Source organism: Coccomyxa subellipsoidea, assembly GCF_000258705.1.
Source record: "Coccomyxa subellipsoidea C-169, whole genome shotgun sequence".
Taxonomy (NCBI): Eukaryota; Viridiplantae; Chlorophyta; class Trebouxiophyceae; family Coccomyxaceae; genus Coccomyxa; species Coccomyxa subellipsoidea.
In genome coordinates this window covers 504,004-519,990 of record NW_005178035.1, presented here as the reverse complement: position 1 = coordinate 519,990, position 15,987 = coordinate 504,004, and the positions used below count along the sequence as shown (strand labels likewise).

General features: G+C 56.9%; 1 protein-coding gene across 1 annotated transcript; it reads left to right on the top strand.

Moving 5' to 3' along the window:
- Window positions 1–198: 198 nt before the first annotated feature.
- COCSUDRAFT_47478 (hypothetical protein) lies at window positions 199–15,880 on the top strand (the record flags this gene model as incomplete). The annotated part of the gene is made up of 26 exons (XM_005647525.1): window positions 199–549; window positions 861–1,066; window positions 1,416–1,595; window positions 1,887–2,316; window positions 2,609–2,809; window positions 3,175–3,364; window positions 4,070–4,178; window positions 4,407–4,452; window positions 4,860–5,092; window positions 5,163–5,592; window positions 5,885–6,085; window positions 6,451–6,640; window positions 7,346–7,454; window positions 7,683–7,728; window positions 8,136–9,649; window positions 9,827–10,056; window positions 10,331–10,528; window positions 10,816–10,923; window positions 11,313–11,451; window positions 11,788–11,934; window positions 12,409–12,715; window positions 13,042–13,421; window positions 13,726–13,909; window positions 14,375–14,513; window positions 15,090–15,211; window positions 15,659–15,880. 26 exons carry the CDS (start codon window positions 199–201, stop codon window positions 15,878–15,880), a joined length of 6,612 nt encoding a protein of 2,203 aa, XP_005647582.1.
- Between the last annotated feature and the right edge of the window lie 107 nt (window positions 15,881–15,987).

Sequence of the window (15,987 nt, the reverse complement as noted above, 5' to 3'; positions counted from 1 at the left end):
AGATATTAGCTTGCCCAGATAGGTGTACGACGAGCTCGAAATTGTTTATTTCTGCCCCGGTATGTGTCTTAAAAGGTGTATCTCTTCCCGCAGGTCACTTGAAAGATAGAATATTAAGTGGCTGGGGAGTGATCACAGCCAGTCCTGGAGGTGGAAGTAGCAAGCAGGGCCCATGCAGCCCTGCAGCATAGCCAGAGGATGCAGAGCAGCGCCACAGAACCTGCTGCGGCCCTGGAAAGTTTAAAGGCGGGCCTGTCAGGCTGCTGCAGCAGCCTCATTGCCCAGGATGACACACTCCTGCACCCGCTGGCGGACAACCTGGCTGCCCAGACCTCGCACAAGCGCGGCAGCACTGCCCAGCCAATGTCTCGAAACGTCTCGCTGCGCTCCGTGCGTTTCTCCCTGGAGCTGGAGAGACCCACGTCGGCAGAGGCAGATCCAAGCGAGTCTGCCGCTGCTGGCAGCTTCAGCTCATGCCCCTCAGAGCCCTCAGCAGTGTCTGCCACGCAGCAGGCATCATCGGCCTCGCCAGCCACGAGCGCAGTCCTGGTGGGTTGCGCTACTTTTCTCGCTGCACTACATGTGCTTGGACCTTGTATCCTCAAATCACTGGGAGGCTTTGTACGTACACAGCCTCCCTCTATACTGTACAGCAATGGCTGTGCTCTGGTTTTCTTATCCTGCAACCGTCAGCAGGTGAAGGAGAACTAGCTGCCGCAGCCGCTTCACCGCATCTTTCGGTGTCTTTAAATCATTGTGTCATGCCAGCCTCACAGCGCAACACAGGATCGTGTGTGTCCGCGTCGATGTTACCTTTGAATGAATGAAAATTGGAATGTAACACGCAACTTAATCTGCAGAATTCGGTGCCGCTGGTCGCGGTGGGGATGGACTACAGCTTCACCGAGCGCGGCGCACTCCCCGAGGGTTTAGAGGCCTCGGGATTGGCGACCGCCTTCGGCCCTGAGCCGCGCGCTGACGAGGCGCCGCAGCCCGACGGCGTTTCCGCCCGCATCCAGGTCGGAGATGCCCTCGTGGCGCTGCTGGAGCACCACCACAAGCACAGGTGGGGGGCGCACCAGACTGACCATTGACTTCATCCCCCTGCTAGGGACCCCTGTCCTGTGCAGCTTCAACATGGCTCTGCTGAGCTGTGATCTTGCTCAGTTGTGGTGTTCTGCTGATATGTGCGTTGCGTGCAAGTGCAGGTTCAAGGAAGAATGCATACCAAAGGGTTGTTCAAGGTTACCTTTATGTTGATGCTAGTCTGTGATTGTTGGCTCCATATTTGCGGTCTGGGTTTGGCAAAGCTGCACACAGAGATTCTCCAGGTTAGGCTTATATGTGGCCCAGCCTGATGGGTACTTCCTGCTTGTCACAGCCGTGATATGAGTGCGTTTGTATGCGGTGCGCAGGTATGCGGTAGCGACCGCTGACCCAGACGAGGTGGCAGCTAGCAAGGGGTTTTCAGGCGGCACAGGTGGAGATGAGCCGGTGGAGCTTGACCGGCGCGCGCGTTCCCTCACCCGCTCCTTGGCACGCTCTGCTTCGTCATCGCCCCTTGTGCAGTTGCTTGCAATGCACCGCAAGCGCAGGTACTGTTCCCATTTGCTGCAATCTGGGGAGCTGTGATAGTGGCCCTTGTCCTTCCGGCTGTTGTGCAATACCCTGGTGCATCATATCCCATTCCTTGTCACGCTTGCTGCGCATGAAAGTGCTCAAGCCCATATGCAGAGTTTTATCAAGGCTTGGAACATGTAGCATCAGGGAAGCTGAGTTCGCCGGATCTGTTGTTTTCATCGTAAATCAGAATCTTGCACAGGTCAATTGACAGGTAGTGTGTTTTTCATCCGTGCACTGATGTGTGGTGCGGAGTGCAACTGCAGGGAGAACCTGACGGGCTGGCAGGACGATTCATCTGTCCCGCTGGGGGACAACCTTACGCCCCCCAAGCCGGTCCCCTTCCCGCCACCGAGCATCTACACCCTCCCCAGCCCCCTCCCCGCCAAGCTGCAGATGCGGCCCGACATTGCCCGCGCGCGGCTCGGCGAGGAGGTCTCGGCCCTCGTCGCTGCCAGCCGCGGCGCCAGCTCAGCCGGCAGCGGGCCCCAGAGCCTGCGCGGGCCCTCCAGCGTGCAAAGCATGCACAGCAGCAGTGGGAGCTCGTCGGCCGGAGGCAGCGTGCATTTCGCGTTCAGCGCGCCATCGTCGGTGGCTGGCTCCGGCAGCTCTGACTTGCCGGCCAGGCCGGAGGCTGCGGCGCTGGCCGGCTCGCAGTGCCCTGGCTGCGGATCCATGACACAGTGCTGCTGCAAGGTGCCGCCCTCGTTCTGCCTTTGTTTTGTCTGAAATTCACTGACTGGAATCGTCGATATGTCGGCATGGCCAGAAATCTAAAATGTGGGGTTCGTGAGAACATTGGCATGCACATACCAATCAGCAACATGGTCCACCCCTGATCCCTGCATGTACTTTGTTCAGCTTTCGTTGGCTGGACCTGCTCTTATACCCCTGCATGGCGATGCTCGTGCTAACAGACAAGGCCAAAGCTGTGCAGCATCACTTGAGGAGCGTTTGACTTGATTGCTTCGGGCATCGGCTACTGCAGGACATGGATCTGGCGGGCCACCCGTCTTTGGAGGGATCGCTGGAGACAGGTGTCGAGTTGGCCACGTCAGCGCCCAGCCAGAGCAGCAGCGAGTCAACCTCCAAGAGTGCGCTGCTGGACGCCCCCAGCGCCCAGAGCAGCACCATCCGCAAGATGCTCGCCGCGCAGCTGACAGACCAGGCCTCGCTGGCGGGCGCCACGGTGCGAGCACCAGCCTTTACCCTGCAGTTTTGCCATGCAGGCCTTACTTCCATATCACTCTCCGCCCTGCTTTCATTGCTGGCCGTCGAGTTGCAACTGTTGGAAGAAGCAGGGGGTGATCTCAATTGCTGTGCTGTGTGGGGGATCCAAGTTAATTAGAGTTTTTTCCACTGCATGTTGCACCCTCAAAGTGCATGGGATGCTATATCCTTCACTCTGCACCTTTTCTGCTAGCAGAGTTCCCGGTGCTTTACATTGCTGTTGCCGGTGCCTGCTCTTCAATATGGGCTGTGGCTTGCTGTCCTTGCTGTCCCTGTGCTTCCCAGCACCTTTTGCTTTTGCCGAACTTGTCTGCGTTTCTTCAGGCTGGGTCTGGGCCTGGAAGCACAACACCCCAGAAGATCATCGAGGCTGCGAGGGGCGCCAGCTTTAATGAGGTGCTGGCGCGATGCTTGAGCCTCGGCAGCGAGTCAGCTTCTCCCGGCTCCAAGAAGGCCGCGGCGGGGGACGAGCAGATCATTGCCCCTTTCATCCCTATTGACGCCAGCTCCCTGGGTGAGTTACCCTTCCGCTTGTTTGCAAGGCTACACGTGTTTCACTGGTGAGGGTGTGCTTTTCTCTGCAGGTCTCGCAGGTGCGGGTGCATGTTTACCCGTGCTTTGCGTCTGAACATTAGAGGTGCCTCATCGCGAGCATGGATTGCTGATTGCTCCTGCTTCATGGTCGTAATGCCTACGTTAGAGTACCGTAGTCAGCACCATAATTCCCGCACCCCTCAAAATGCGCGAAATGCTTGGACCTGTTTTTATGACTCTCCTTCCTTGAAATGATGTTTCATCATCACCAATGGGTCGGGCTCAGCGAGAGCTCACAAACCTGGTCTTGCCATAGGGTGTATATTTTGCATTTTAGGATATTTGTTTTCTACCCTTTTTTAGAAAACGAATTATTTTATGCGGGAATAATGTTGCTGACTACGGTATTTGTATTCAATCAACTGCAAGACTTTCGGACGAATCAAGCTTGCTTCAGCACATGCGCCTTGTTGCTTCACCTGCTCTTGCAAAAGGCTGCTCAACGTCAGTGCATGGGATCTGTATCTTCTGGGTGTAGCCTAGGGTATCCATTGATATGATGCAGCAGTCATTGGCCTGTTGCTTTGTGCGGGTGTGGGCAGTACAGTGCATGTCGAGGGCTTGGTACTTCTGTACAACTTCTTGTTTCTGAGGCTATGCTCACGTTGGATCACTGTGCATGCAGACAAGTTGGACCTGGGGCAGGCAATAAAGCCGGGCAAGACCTCACGCTGGAGCTTTGATTCGGCCCTGCTGCCACAGTATGTGCACGGCCGTCCTAATATTGTCGAGCGGTGAGTGTTGACTTCATCATGCATTGCTTCAGGATTTGTGCTGCCGAACTAATGTGACTGCAAAGCTTGGACATTGCAATAGGAGAGCGGCTGAGAAGAACTTTGCTTTCATTCATGAAATCTGCAGAGGACTTCAGAGGATCACTCAAAAGTGCCTGATGAATCCCTTGCAAGAGTGTCATGTTATGCTGTTGTGCTGATCGGTGGCATGTGTGTTCTGTTGTGCAGGCGGAGTATGGATGGAGCGAGTGTATCCGTGGGGTCTTCAGGCGAGGTGCGGCCAAGCTACACATCGCTCATGGCGGCATACCGGGAGCGGCTGGGCATGTCTTCAACATCTTCAAGCTTGGCAACGTCTAATTTCAACGATGTACCCGCGGTAGGCTGTCATTCCCTTCCTTTTTTAATCTTCCTGGGGCAGGTAGAAGCTCATGACAAGCGTCTGCCGGAGCTATGGCATGTATGCGCCGTGACGGATTTTTGTCCCTAACATGCCATGCCCAGAGAAGTATATCACCATTTAAAACATTATCTACTGCCAATGGCTGACAAGTGCAGCTGTGGAAGGAATCGCAAAGGTTTTGATTTCGAGGGAAAATGGGCATTGTTTGTGTTCCTGGTCGTCTATTGAGTTGGTTATCTGTTTATGGTTTTCACAGAGTTTGGTACTGTGGCATGCAGGCAAGCGACGCGATATCAGGGGCGCTAAAGCAGGCACTGCGCAGCCAGCTAACGACGCCAGCCTCCAGCCGGCGAGGCAGCGAGGACACGCCCTCATCTGCGGTGGCAGCCGCAGACCGCGAGGAGGCATGCCCTTCCCAGAGGAACAGCTCGGAGCAGCCAAAACCGCCGCAGCCGGCCTGCTTGCCGCAGCAGCAGCTGGCGCAGCTCGCGCTCTCCTCGCAGCTCTTCGGGTCATTGCCCCCGGTGGTTACCGCGCTGCCGCAGCCGCCGCTTTATGTGTGGTGCGGAGTGCAACTGCAGGGAGAACCTGACGGGCTGGCAGGACGATTCATCTGTCCCGCTGGGGGACAACCTTACGCCCCCCAAGCCGGTCCCCTTCCCGCCACCGAGCATCTACACCCTCCCCAGCCCCCTCCCCGCCAAGCTGCAGATGCGGCCCGACATTGCCCGCGCGCGGCTCGGCGAGGAGGTCTCGGCCCTCGTCGCTGCCAGCCGCGGCGCCAGCTCAGCCGGCAGCGGGCCCCAGAGCCTGCGCGGGCCCTCCAGCGTGCAAAGCATGCACAGCAGCAGTGGGAGCTCGTCGGCCGGAGGCAGCGTGCATTTCGCGTTCAGCGCGCCATCGTCGGTGGCTGGCTCCGGCAGCTCTGACTTGCCGGCCAGGCCGGAGGCTGCGGCGCTGGCCGGCTCGCAGTGCCCTGGCTGCGGATCCATGACACAGTGCTGCTGCAAGGTGCCGCCCTCGTTCTGCCTTTGTTTTGTCTGAAATTCACTGACTGGAATCGTCGATATGTCGGCATGGCCAGAAATCTAAAATGTGGGGTTCGTGAGAACATTGGCATGCACATACCAATCAGCAACATGGTCCACCCCTGATCCCTGCATGTACTTTGTTCAGCTTTCGTTGGCTGGACCTGCTCTTATACCCCTGCATGGCGATGCTCGTGCTAACAGACAAGGCCAAAGCTGTGCAGCATCACTTGAGGAGCGTTTGACTTGATTGCTTCGGGCATCGGCTACTGCAGGACATGGATCTGGCGGGCCACCCGTCTTTGGAGGGATCGCTGGAGACAGGTGTCGAGTTGGCCACGTCAGCGCCCAGCCAGAGCAGCAGCGAGTCAACCTCCAAGAGTGCGCTGCTGGACGCCCCCAGCGCCCAGAGCAGCACCATCCGCAAGATGCTCGCCGCGCAGCTGACAGACCAGGCCTCGCTGGCGGGCGCCACGGTGCGAGCACCAGCCTTTACCCTGCAGTTTTGCCATGCAGGCCTTACTTCCATATCACTCTCCGCCCTGCTTTCATTGCTGGCCGTCGAGTTGCAACTGTTGGAAGAAGCAGGGGGTGATCTCAATTGCTGTGCTGTGTGGGGGATCCAAGTTAATTAGAGTTTTTTCCACTGCATGTTGCACCCTCAAAGTGCATGGGATGCTATATCCTTCACTCTGCACCTTTTCTGCTAGCAGAGTTCCCGGTGCTTTACATTGCTGTTGCCGGTGCCTGCTCTTCAATATGGGCTGTGGCTTGCTGTCCTTGCTGTCCCTGTGCTTCCCAGCACCTTTTGCTTTTGCCGAACTTGTCTGCGTTTCTTCAGGCTGGGTCTGGGCCTGGAAGCACAACACCCCAGAAGATCATCGAGGCTGCGAGGGGCGCCAGCTTTAATGAGGTGCTGGCGCGATGCTTGAGCCTCGGCAGCGAGTCAGCTTCTCCCGGCTCCAAGAAGGCCGCGGCGGGGGACGAGCAGATCATTGCCCCTTTCATCCCTATTGACGCCAGCTCCCTGGGTGAGTTACCCTTCCGCTTGTTTGCAAGGCTACACGTGTTTCACTGGTGAGGGTGTGCTTTTCTCTGCAGGTCTCGCAGGTGCGGGTGCATGTTTACCCGTGCTTTGCGTCTGAACATTAGAGGTGCCTCATCGCGAGCATGGATTGCTGATTGCTCCTGCTTCATGGTCGTAATGCCTACGTTAGAGTACCGTAGTCAGCACCATAATTCCCGCACCCCTCAAAATGCGCGAAATGCTTGGACCTGTTTTTATGACTCTCCTTCCTTGAAATGATGTTTCATCATCACCAATGGGTCGGGCTCAGCGAGAGCTCACAAACCTGGTCTTGCCATAGGGTGTATATTTTGCATTTTAGGATATTTGTTTTCTACCCTTTTTTAGAAAACGAATTATTTTATGCGGGAATAATGTTGCTGACTACGGTATTTGTATTCAATCAACTGCAAGACTTTCGGACGAATCAAGCTTGCTTCAGCACATGCGCCTTGTTGCTTCACCTGCTCTTGCAAAAGGCTGCTCAACGTCAGTGCATGGGATCTGTATCTTCTGGGTGTAGCCTAGGGTATCCATTGATATGATGCAGCAGTCATTGGCCTGTTGCTTTGTGCGGGTGTGGGCAGTACAGTGCATGTCGAGGGCTTGGTACTTCTGTACAACTTCTTGTTTCTGAGGCTATGCTCACGTTGGATCACTGTGCATGCAGACAAGTTGGACCTGGGGCAGGCAATAAAGCCGGGCAAGACCTCACGCTGGAGCTTTGATTCGGCCCTGCTGCCACAGTATGTGCACGGCCGTCCTAATATTGTCGAGCGGTGAGTGTTGACTTCATCATGCATTGCTTCAGGATTTGTGCTGCCGAACTAATGTGACTGCAAAGCTTGGACATTGCAATAGGAGAGCGGCTGAGAAGAACTTTGCTTTCATTCATGAAATCTGCAGAGGACTTCAGAGGATCACTCAAAAGTGCCTGATGAATCCCTTGCAAGAGTGTCATGTTATGCTGTTGTGCTGATCGGTGGCATGTGTGTTCTGTTGTGCAGGCGGAGTATGGATGGAGCGAGTGTATCCGTGGGGTCTTCAGGCGAGGTGCGGCCAAGCTACACATCGCTCATGGCGGCATACCGGGAGCGGCTGGGCATGTCTTCAACATCTTCAAGCTTGGCAACGTCTAATTTCAACGATGTACCCGCGGTAGGCTGTCATTCCCTTCCTTTTTTAATCTTCCTGGGGCAGGTAGAAGCTCATGACAAGCGTCTGCCGGAGCTATGGCATGTATGCGCCGTGACGGATTTTTGTCCCTAACATGCCATGCCCAGAGAAGTATATCACCATTTAAAACATTATCTACTGCCAATGGCTGACAAGTGCAGCTGTGGAAGGAATCGCAAAGGTTTTGATTTCGAGGGAAAATGGGCATTGTTTGTGTTCCTGGTCGTCTATTGAGTTGGTTATCTGTTTATGGTTTTCACAGAGTTTGGTACTGTGGCATGCAGGCAAGCGACGCGATATCAGGGGCGCTAAAGCAGGCACTGCGCAGCCAGCTAACGACGCCAGCCTCCAGCCGGCGAGGCAGCGAGGACACGCCCTCATCTGCGGTGGCAGCCGCAGACCGCGAGGAGGCATGCCCTTCCCAGAGGAACAGCTCGGAGCAGCCAAAACCGCCGCAGCCGGCCTGCTTGCCGCAGCAGCAGCTGGCGCAGCTCGCGCTCTCCTCGCAGCTCTTCGGGTCATTGCCCCCGGTGGTTACCGCGCTGCCGCAGCCGCCGCAGCTGCTACGCCGGTGCTCATCCGAGCGCCGGAGGTCCGGCAGCTGGCTGCCGACCGTCGACGAGTCGCCGCCGGCTCCATCCGCGGCCGAGAGTCCTGTCTCGCTGGCGCCGCACGACGCCGCGGCCGCCGCCAAGGCGCGGCTGTTCCACACGCCGGAGGATACATTCAACGCTGTGCCGGGCCGACACTCGTTCGGCGGCCCGCCGGTGTCTTGGCGGCCGCCCATGTCGCCGCGGCGGATGTCTACGAGCGACGGGGCGCGACCTGGAGCAAGCAATGAGCCTGCAAGAACCCTGGAGGCGCTCGGCCTAGCGGGGATCACCACCCCCCGGCGCCTCTCCTGCGCGCGCTCTCGGAGCAATGCGCAGCAGGCGAAGCAGCGGGGAGCCGACGCGGCGCAGGCAGCGGTCGCCGCAGTTTCCCGGGTGCTCCAACGCCCCTCACAGGAAGCTGCACGACCGCAGCGTGCTTCTTCCCTTTCGGCTTCTGCGCAGAGCGCACCCGGCACAGCCAAGACAGGAGATGTCAGTAGCAGAGTGGAAGACCTGAAGGACGGCCAGAAGAGGCAGGTGGAGGCGCCTTCAGATACAACGGCCGGCGTGCTCGCGGCAGTTGCGCTGCAGCTGGCAGTCCAGGGAGATGACATGCCCGGCAGTCTTTCCGCAACGGCGTCACCGGCAGCCAACCTGTCGCCGCTGTTCCAGAGCCTGCGCCCGCTGCGCGTTCCCTCCACTCAGCGGCAGCAGCCGGCCGCTGACCCCCGCCAGGCCGCCAACACGCGCGAGCTCAGCCTGGCGCACCTTGTGCAGGACGCCACCCGCACAGACAGCGGCAGCTCCAAGGATACCAAGTCCTCGCGCGAAATCAGTGCTTCCTCCGAGCAGCTCCTGCTTGCTCCTACACACGAAGCGGCAATGTCCCAGCCGAGCCCCGCGCAGATGTGCGCATCGGCGCCGGCGGCGGCTGCCGCTGCCGAAGGCCGGCCCGGGGCGGCCAGCAGCGGGGCGGCCAGCCGCGGCGCGGCCGCGCGCGCGCTGTTCAGCATGGGCGGGAGCGCCGATGCCGCCAGCCGCGCCGTAGTGCGGTCTATGGGGCGGTCCCGAAACGGAGTCCGTGAGGGCGCGGGCGTCTCTCTGCATCCGTCAAAGTCAGAGGCATTTGCCGGCATCAAGGATGGAGTGTCGCTGTCGGGCGCAGAGGAATCGCTGCCTGCAGCAGAGGCTGAACGCCCAAGGAGGTCCGCACCAGCCTCTAAAGAGTTCACAGCTGCTGGCATGGGTGATATTGATAATTCCACCGTTCCTTGCCGTCTGCGTGCAGCCCTACGTGTAGGTTTGTCCAGCATCTGCAAGGAGCCGGCATTGGTTTTAGCGGTGACGAGGTGCACACAGCTGACGTTACTCGTGCTCAGCAGGACGGTGACATTCTCGCCGGGCACGCCGCCGGTGCGGAGCGAGCCTGCGCCCTTCTCTCCCGAGCGCCTTCCGGATTCGTTCCCGCTGGCCACAGCTGAGGAGGCCAGCAGGGGCCCTTGCGGATCCCCCTTTGTCCTGGGGGGTCCCGCTGCTGCCGTTCCGCAGTCTACTTTCTGGGGCCACCCTGCTCTCAGTGCGCCCCCCAGCGCGGCCGCCGTACCCGCGCCAGGTGGGTTCACTGCATCATTAGTACCTCTTTAAGCAGTCTGTGATAAATTGATGACCGCTGCTTGCTCTGCACATGTGTTAAAGCCACTAGCATCTGTTTTCACTTGCTTTGAGCACAGGAATCTTGCAAATGGACAGGGAGGGTGTATGTTTGCTGTGAGCATTCCTGTGCATGTGCACCGCGCCCAGCCGTTGAGCGGCCATCAGGAGCTGGTCTGAGGGCAATAGCATGCAGCTGTATCGTCCATGAGTGTGGCTTTCTCTGGTGGAAGCAGGGAAGCTGCAGCACTTGCAGCCGCTGTACAATTGCCCGGCGCGGTCGGGGTCCCACGAGCTGCAGGATACTTATGGGGCGCACCGGGTGCGGGCCGAGACCGTACGGGCCGAGCAGTTACGGTGCGGCAGCGGGTCGCAGACGCGGCTGGGCCTGGGCCTCATGCCGCCCTCGGCCATGTGGGTGGAGCATCGCGCCGGTGCGCATGTGACGCCAGGTGGGCGCTGAGTCACTTCTTGACTGAAACCCTTTCTTCGTTCTCTTTTCCGCACCTGTCATGAGGAGTGTATCTTGGCTTGCATGTGGAGATAATCACGCTGCAGCTTGCATGCATTGTCAGGGTTCAAAACTCAACATTCCTTTCATTGCCTTTCTTTGTAGCAGAACCTCAAGGTGGTCATTCTTGGATGTGATCAGTGTTGTCAGCTGGTCTAGGAAGACTCGACGTGCTTCGGCACTGAATGATATATGGCTGCGTGGTTGCAGTGCTGCACCACCGAGGCCATTTCAGCATGGATGCAATCCGTGACCGGCCCCACGACGCCTTCTCACCGGCTTCAGGACTGCTGCCCTTCCCGCACCCCGTCTTCGAAGGTGGGCCGCCACCCGAATGCATTGCAGAAATCTAGATATACCTTCATGCTAATGTGCTCGTATCTTGGGCACTATGCAAAACAAGATTTGGGATGAAGACTCTGCACGGAGAGCTCATGCATGGGATATTGGATACACTCCATCCATGCGCCCAATGCGCTGGTTTTTACATTTTGGATGTGTCTTGTCAACCCAGTCAACCTTGTGTGCATTCATCACATCATAATCTTTGTGTTGGTCAGGAGCGAGAATGCGTCCTTTCCTGGCATTATACAAGGATCCGCAGCTTGTCTGCAGGACGCACCTTGCCTCTTGGCAGGAAATTTGTGAAATATATCAATACAGTAATAACAATAATAATAATAATAATAATAATAATAACGGTGCAGGCACGCCAGAAAACATGGAGAAGCAGCGGCGGGACAGCTACTTAGCTAGGACACTGAGCAACATGGCGCGCGCAAAACTGGACCACGCCATGGCACTGGCTGCCGAGAAGGATGGGCCTCCAGAGAAGTGGGAGATGAGGTGTGCGCCCTTCCATTGACTTTTGGTCTCTGGCAGTTGCTACGTTGCCATGATCTGCTTGGACAGTGTTGGCTGGCAAGGTAGTATCGCGAGCAGTGGATCGGCTGTGCAATTGTCTAGGGATCGTGCTATTCGATTTTCTGTTGTGGTTTTGAAATGGGCTTGAAGCCCTGGATCTTCTGATCATAGGCTGCAGCTTTCACTAATACGGTACAATGCGTGGATGCCGCAGCGCATGCTTGATGGATTCTAAGGCTGGAGAGCATCCTGTCTGCCCTCTGAGCCTCCTCAGTCATTTCTCTGTCAGTTCTGAGCGTGCATCTGTGCTGGCTGCAGCTTTACCGACGACGGCCCGGAGCCGACATTCGGACACACGAGTGGCAGCGAGGAGGGGGCAATATCGCGCGCCAAGCGGATGATGGCCGAAGCCGCCGCCGCGCACCCGTCCCACGCCTACTTCACCGACGGCAACATCGCCCGCAGGTGTGTTGCAAGCTCATGCGCTGCCTATCACAGGAGTCTGACAGATTTCTTCTATGCCTTTTGTATCCTGAAAAGTCAGCCCCGGAGGTTTGTTTTAGGCTCTTGCGCAGCCTATCACAGGAGACAGACAGATTTCTTCTGTGCCATTTGTATACTGACAGATTACTGCGGGCCTGCGCTAGCCTGACACTAGCTGGCGTTGATAGATCAGGTCTTTTCGTGATACAGTCAAACAGCCAGAGCCATATGTCCTGCCTGTCATGCAAGGCAGAGCACGTGCTCCTCCGAGGGACTGGGGTTAGCAGAGCTGCTTAGCTCCGCCTCCTCATAACAAATGCCGAATGCATTTTCTTGAACCGGAAAGGCAATTAGCGGCCCCATGTGTAAATATAGTCAACACGCGAACAGGCACTCTGGGCACTGCTGATCACTAGTAAGCCGGCATGACTAAAAATACCACAATATCTGTGGCAGGGACGCTGACGGCATAACGGCGTTGCTGGACGTCCTGGCGACGCCCAAGACAGGCACGGAGATGCAGGAGCGCGCACTGTCTACCCTCGCGTTCCTGGCCACCTCTGCAGCCAACGCCAAGATCCTGCTGGCGGCCAACGGCGTCGCGGTGCTGGTGCCGCTGCTGGGGACGCGCTCCGACGGCGTTGTCATTGCCGCCGGGGGCATCCTGCGCCGCCTGCTGCCCCTGCCCAACGGCCAGGCATGGCCCCAAACCCTGTGCCCCTTGGCCTTCCGGTCAGGTTGCGGTCATTGCAATTTCAGATTGGTAGCTTCTTTGTCATGTTGATTCAAGGGGGGCCTTCTTCACTGCCTTCCTGCTCGTTGAGCCCCAGATGAAAAGTATTGTAGCCTTATATATTGTTTTGGTTGTGCATGATCCCAAGCAGCTCACAGGTGTGCAGGGTTTAGTGCAATCTCTTCATATTCTCATGCTACACTTGACTTGTTCTGGCTGTCACTCATAGATCTCCTTATTTCCAGGCTGCTTGAAGAGGCATGTTTCAAAGTGCAGGCCAAGAATGTCTGATTGACTGACTGCTATGGTTGTCGATCAATGGCACAACCATCTGACCACCACTGGTTTTGTAACAGGGTGCCTTTGTGGAGGAGAACGGGCTGGCAATACTCACCTCCCTGCTGAGCGCCTCCAAGTCCAAGCCGGTGCTGCTCACGGCGCTGCGCACGCTCATCTGCCTCACCGAGGGCTGCTCATCAGTTGACGAATCCTCCGGCGACGGCGCGAGCTTAGTCGCCCGCTGCGGCGCGGTGCCGGCCGCGGTGCGGCTGGCGTGCCCGGCAGCGTACGGGGGCGATGCCTCCTCCACCGTCGCCAATTCTGGCGTGGCGGCTGGCGGTGCCAAATCTGGCGCGGACTCTGGCGTCAAACCTGGCTCCGCTGACCCAGTGCCCCTGGCTGCGCTCGCGCTGCTGCTGAAGCTTGCCGGCCGTCCCGAGCTGCGCTCATCGCTCAGGTAATGTGTGCCTTAATTGTGCCATAAAAAACAAAGCTCTGCGGTATATGCAGTGGCGTCATCTGTTGCAGATGGGCTTTCGTCCCGTCTATCTCATGCACCTCTGTCTTGAGAGCGCGTTCCTTTACCGCTAAGCAACGCAGCAAGGCAGGGATGCAATACTGTGCATCCCTTGATGCATGAAGCAGAAAAGTGGAATACTTACTCTTTTCAGTACAGCCTTTCTTCTTCTACTTCTACTTTTCTATATCGCCACAGTTGATCATTCAGCAAGTTTGACGGTGTTGTGATTATTTTGTTGCAGAGCTGCAAACCTGATGAGCGCGCTGGCAGCGATGATGGTACCTGGCGCACCTGAGGCGCTGCTGAGCCCGGCCATCCAGCTGACGGCCATGCTGGCTTCTGACATGGCGGCCGCGGCCGAGTTTGCCGCGCGCGGCGGCGTCATCGGCCTCATGGCGCTCGTCTCCGACGGCGGTGACACCGAGGTGCGGGTTTGAAAATCAAATATAAGTCCGGACATGGTACAGACGCGCCATTTTCTGTGTTTCTGAGTCAAGTCTACTAAAGCAATAATCCAAGTTGCTGAATTGTCTGCAGTCGGGTTTGGTTTGCATTGGATTTCAATGCAACACAGCTCCAGCAACTTAGACTTGGTAGTTGGCCCTATTTGGAGGTGATTTGGGCTGCTCGATTGTCTGCAGTATACCTCTCCTGTCAGTCGCATCCATGGCTGCATCGAAGAGCGTGCACATGCCATCTTGTAGGACCTTCTGCTTAGTCATGCTTTAAAATTGACAGGGAGGGTAGCAGACTGATGATGAGGCCGCACAAGTTCTCTTTCCACCATACAAGAGATCTGCATGTAAATGCTCATTGGAGGGATCTACCCTCTTGTCAAGGCGAGCACTGCACATTTGGGGGGATCTCGAGGATTTGCTTTGCCAGCGCAGGGGGTGATAGCGGTGCAGGCAGCAGCGGTGCTGGGTTGCCTGGTGCAGTGCAGCCGCGCTCGCTCTGCCGTCTGGGCCGCAGGCGGTGGCTCCACTCTGCTGCCCGCTCTTCTGCAGTCGACCCCTCTGGCCCTGTCAGGTGAGCGCCCCTCAGATCAATATGGTGAAACTCGTGTTTCCCACTGCATCTCCAGCTGCTGCAAGTCCCCTAGGAAGCGCCAAAGATGCTGCTCAGGTCGCCCGAAGGTTCAACAGAGCTCCAAAGGCCACAGTGTGTTTTGCAAGCTCCACGCTTTGGAGCATTTCTTTAAGTAACGGGCATGAGGTTGTACTTGGCTGCATGTTGCAGTGTGCATGTGTAGAATGCCGTTGGGCCAGTCACTTCTGTCCAGCTATGAGCGTGGTCTTTGTTGGGCCAGCTCTCAGCTTCACAGACACCTGTCTGAATCGCTGACTCTGGTCGACAGAGCGCCTGTTCAAGGTTGGGCAGTTGTTGTCAGTTACCATGAAGCTGCCATCCTATGATGCATGCATGCCTTCTACCGGCTTCCTTTTGTGCATTTATCAAACTGGGCCAGGTCAGCATACATTCAAACTTTCACAAGCAAATTTGCTTGGAGCAAGTTAGGGAAGGAATGCATGAAAGTCTGTTAGGCTTTTGAGGCTGCGGTATTTATTTCCCAAACGCTGAGGCAGGGTGCTCACTCGTGCGCAGGCTTGCTGTACCTGATGAGCTGCTTGGCCGAGTTCAAGGACCTGCGCGCAGAACTGGAGTCGGCCGACGCAGTCCCCATGTTGCTGGACTTGCTCGCCACATGCACCGACACACAGATCCAGGTGGGTGCTGTTTGAGACCTCACATGTCAACCAGCACTGGTCCAAAGCTAGCGTAACTGCTACTTTTGTGGGCGCATGTCTTTTTTAGGGGTTGATTGGTAGCAGCAGACCAGTGCTGTGCCAGGACAATCGGCAATATCTTTCTCTTGCAAGCATAAGTAGAGGCATGGTTGTTTCCGTCCTTACACGTCATCTGTGATAGCCCTTCAGGGAAGCTGCAGAATGTGCTGCAGGATGCTCTTGTGCTCCATCCTTATATGTTTGCTGGGAAAACTTTGTGTGGACACTGCATAGTGTGCTACAAAGTGCATTTCTACTCCGGTAACGTCTGTGGTGGGAACGGATTTGCACACTGAAAACTTCTGCGAGTTTTTACTGATCCGCATCATCAGGAATTTGCCAGCAGCCTTTTGCAACAGCGCCAACAAAGTGCGTTGCCCCTTACAGGCTGCAACGGTGTCGCTGCTGCGGATCTTCACGCGCAGCGGCAAGACGCTGTGCCCCATCCTGGAGCACCAGCCATCATGCTTTGCCTCCGAGGCCGGCCCCAAGCCTGTGCGCGCCGTAAACATGGAGCGGCGCTCCTTCGACAGCTGCCAGAAGAAGCAGGCCGATCGCAAACCCGATATGGCCGCCCCGGGGCGCTCACAAAGCCTCAGCCTCTTCTGATGTCTGTTGAGAGGATGGAAGGAGGGCCGCCACTCGTTAAGCCTCAGCCTGTCTCGAGCTCTGATGACATCATATGGAGTGGCAGAGACAGCCGTCAAAAGCAGCAT